Source organism: Lathyrus oleraceus, chromosome 5 (genome assembly GCF_024323335.1).
Source record: "Lathyrus oleraceus cultivar Zhongwan6 chromosome 5, CAAS_Psat_ZW6_1.0, whole genome shotgun sequence".
NCBI lineage: Eukaryota > Viridiplantae > Streptophyta > Magnoliopsida > Fabales > Fabaceae > Lathyrus > Lathyrus oleraceus.
In genome coordinates this window covers 126,567,552-126,569,177 of record NC_066583.1, presented here as the reverse complement: position 1 = coordinate 126,569,177, position 1,626 = coordinate 126,567,552, and the positions used below count along the sequence as shown (strand labels likewise).

General features: G+C 40.3%; 1 protein-coding gene across 1 annotated transcript; it reads left to right on the top strand.

Moving 5' to 3' along the window:
* Positions 1 to 398: 398 nt before the first annotated feature.
* LOC127079187 (uncharacterized) lies at positions 399 to 1,073 on the top strand. The gene has a single exon (XM_051019608.1). The coding sequence runs from the start codon at positions 399 to 401 to the stop codon at positions 1,071 to 1,073; it is 675 nt and encodes a 224-aa protein (XP_050875565.1).
* Positions 1,074 to 1,626: the final 553 nt, after the last annotated feature.

Here is a 1,626-nt window from a genome sequence, read left to right as displayed (position 1 = left end):
TATTACTACCTTACAGTGGTATTCCCAACCTCGATCTATGACTCTGAGAACCTTATTAGAACCTTGGATTCGAGAGTTGTGTAGTATCGGCCCACTAGGAGTTTTCCTCTTTGGGACCATACGAAGGCCTCACCTAGATGAAACTTTGTTTGGGGATGTTATTTGCATATGAGTTTTCATCATGACAATAACTTTCCTAGATATTGCTTGATGACTTTGGGAACTTCTTACCTTTAGCATTCTACCAAAAGGGTTTTGTTTAGTAACCAAGAGTACCCACTCGCATGACCTATATATCAACCTACATGTGACACGCATAATATCATTCATAGCATAACATTCATATTATTTTATTTCCAAGGAATCTGAGTATCATGAGTTGCAGGAATTCAAGAAACATGGAATCAAGCAAAAGAAACATTTACTCCTTCAAGTTCAAGGATCCTGATCTGAAGAATTTACGTAACTTGGTCTCTCAGATGCACCCTGTATACAGAATCAACTTTGGAAAGAATTACGGCAATTTGCTCAGCATCCTCAATCAACAAGTGGACCATACAGCCTTGATCACTTTAGCCCAATTTTATGTCTTACCTTTAAGATGCTTCACATTCCAAGACTTCCAGCTAGCACCAACGTTGGAAGAATTCGAGCGTCTTGTTAGGATTCCTATGAAGGACAAGTCACTATTTGAAGGGACAGATGAATCTTTGCCCCTCAAGGTCATTGCCAGTGCGCTTCACATGGATGAAAAGGAAGCAAAAGACAATTTAGAGACCAAAGGAAATACCAAAGGGTTTTCACTAAGTTTTCTTTTGGAAAGAGCTCATACCCTGTTGAAGGCAGAAAGTTGGGATGCTTGTTACTCTGCTATTGCATTGGCTATCTATGGCATCGTCTTGTTTCCTAATATGGATGGTTTCGTAGACATGACTGCCATTTGTGTTTTCCTTACTAGGAACCCAGTACCCACTTTGTTAGCCGATGTCTATTATCACATAAGTCATAGGTATACTAAGAAGAAGGGATTGGTTGCTTGTTGTGCTCCTTTATTGTATCAGTGGTTTCTATAACATCTTCCGAAGACAGGTGCTTGGGTTGAACAAACAGATATTAGTTGGCCTCAGAGATTGGGATCACTCCAATCTGAAGATCTCTCTTGGTACTCCAAAGAATATATCAACACAGACATCATATTCAGTTATGGAGATTTCCCAAATCTACCGCTCATTGGAACTCAAGGATGTGTAAATGCTAATCCAGTTCTATCTCTCAGACAACTTGGCTACCCAATGGAAGGCCCTCCAGAGGCAAATTCTTTGGAAGCTTTCTTGTTACTTGACTTTGGGGTTGAGAATCCTAGCTTATTCCAGCGAATCAAAGAAGCTTGGAAGAATATCAATCGAAAAGGGAAAGTTGAGTTAGGGAAAGCAAATGGGATTACAAAAGAACCATATTTTCAATGGGTAAAGGAAAGGGTGCAAATAATTAAAATTCCATTTGTCATTCGGACACTGTCGCATCGCGCGAAAAACCGGCGGGAAAAGAAGAAACAACAGAGCCGCCACCGTGCGTTATTTATCCCAAAAGAGGGAAAGGAAACGCTCAGAGTAAACCTGGAGAAGA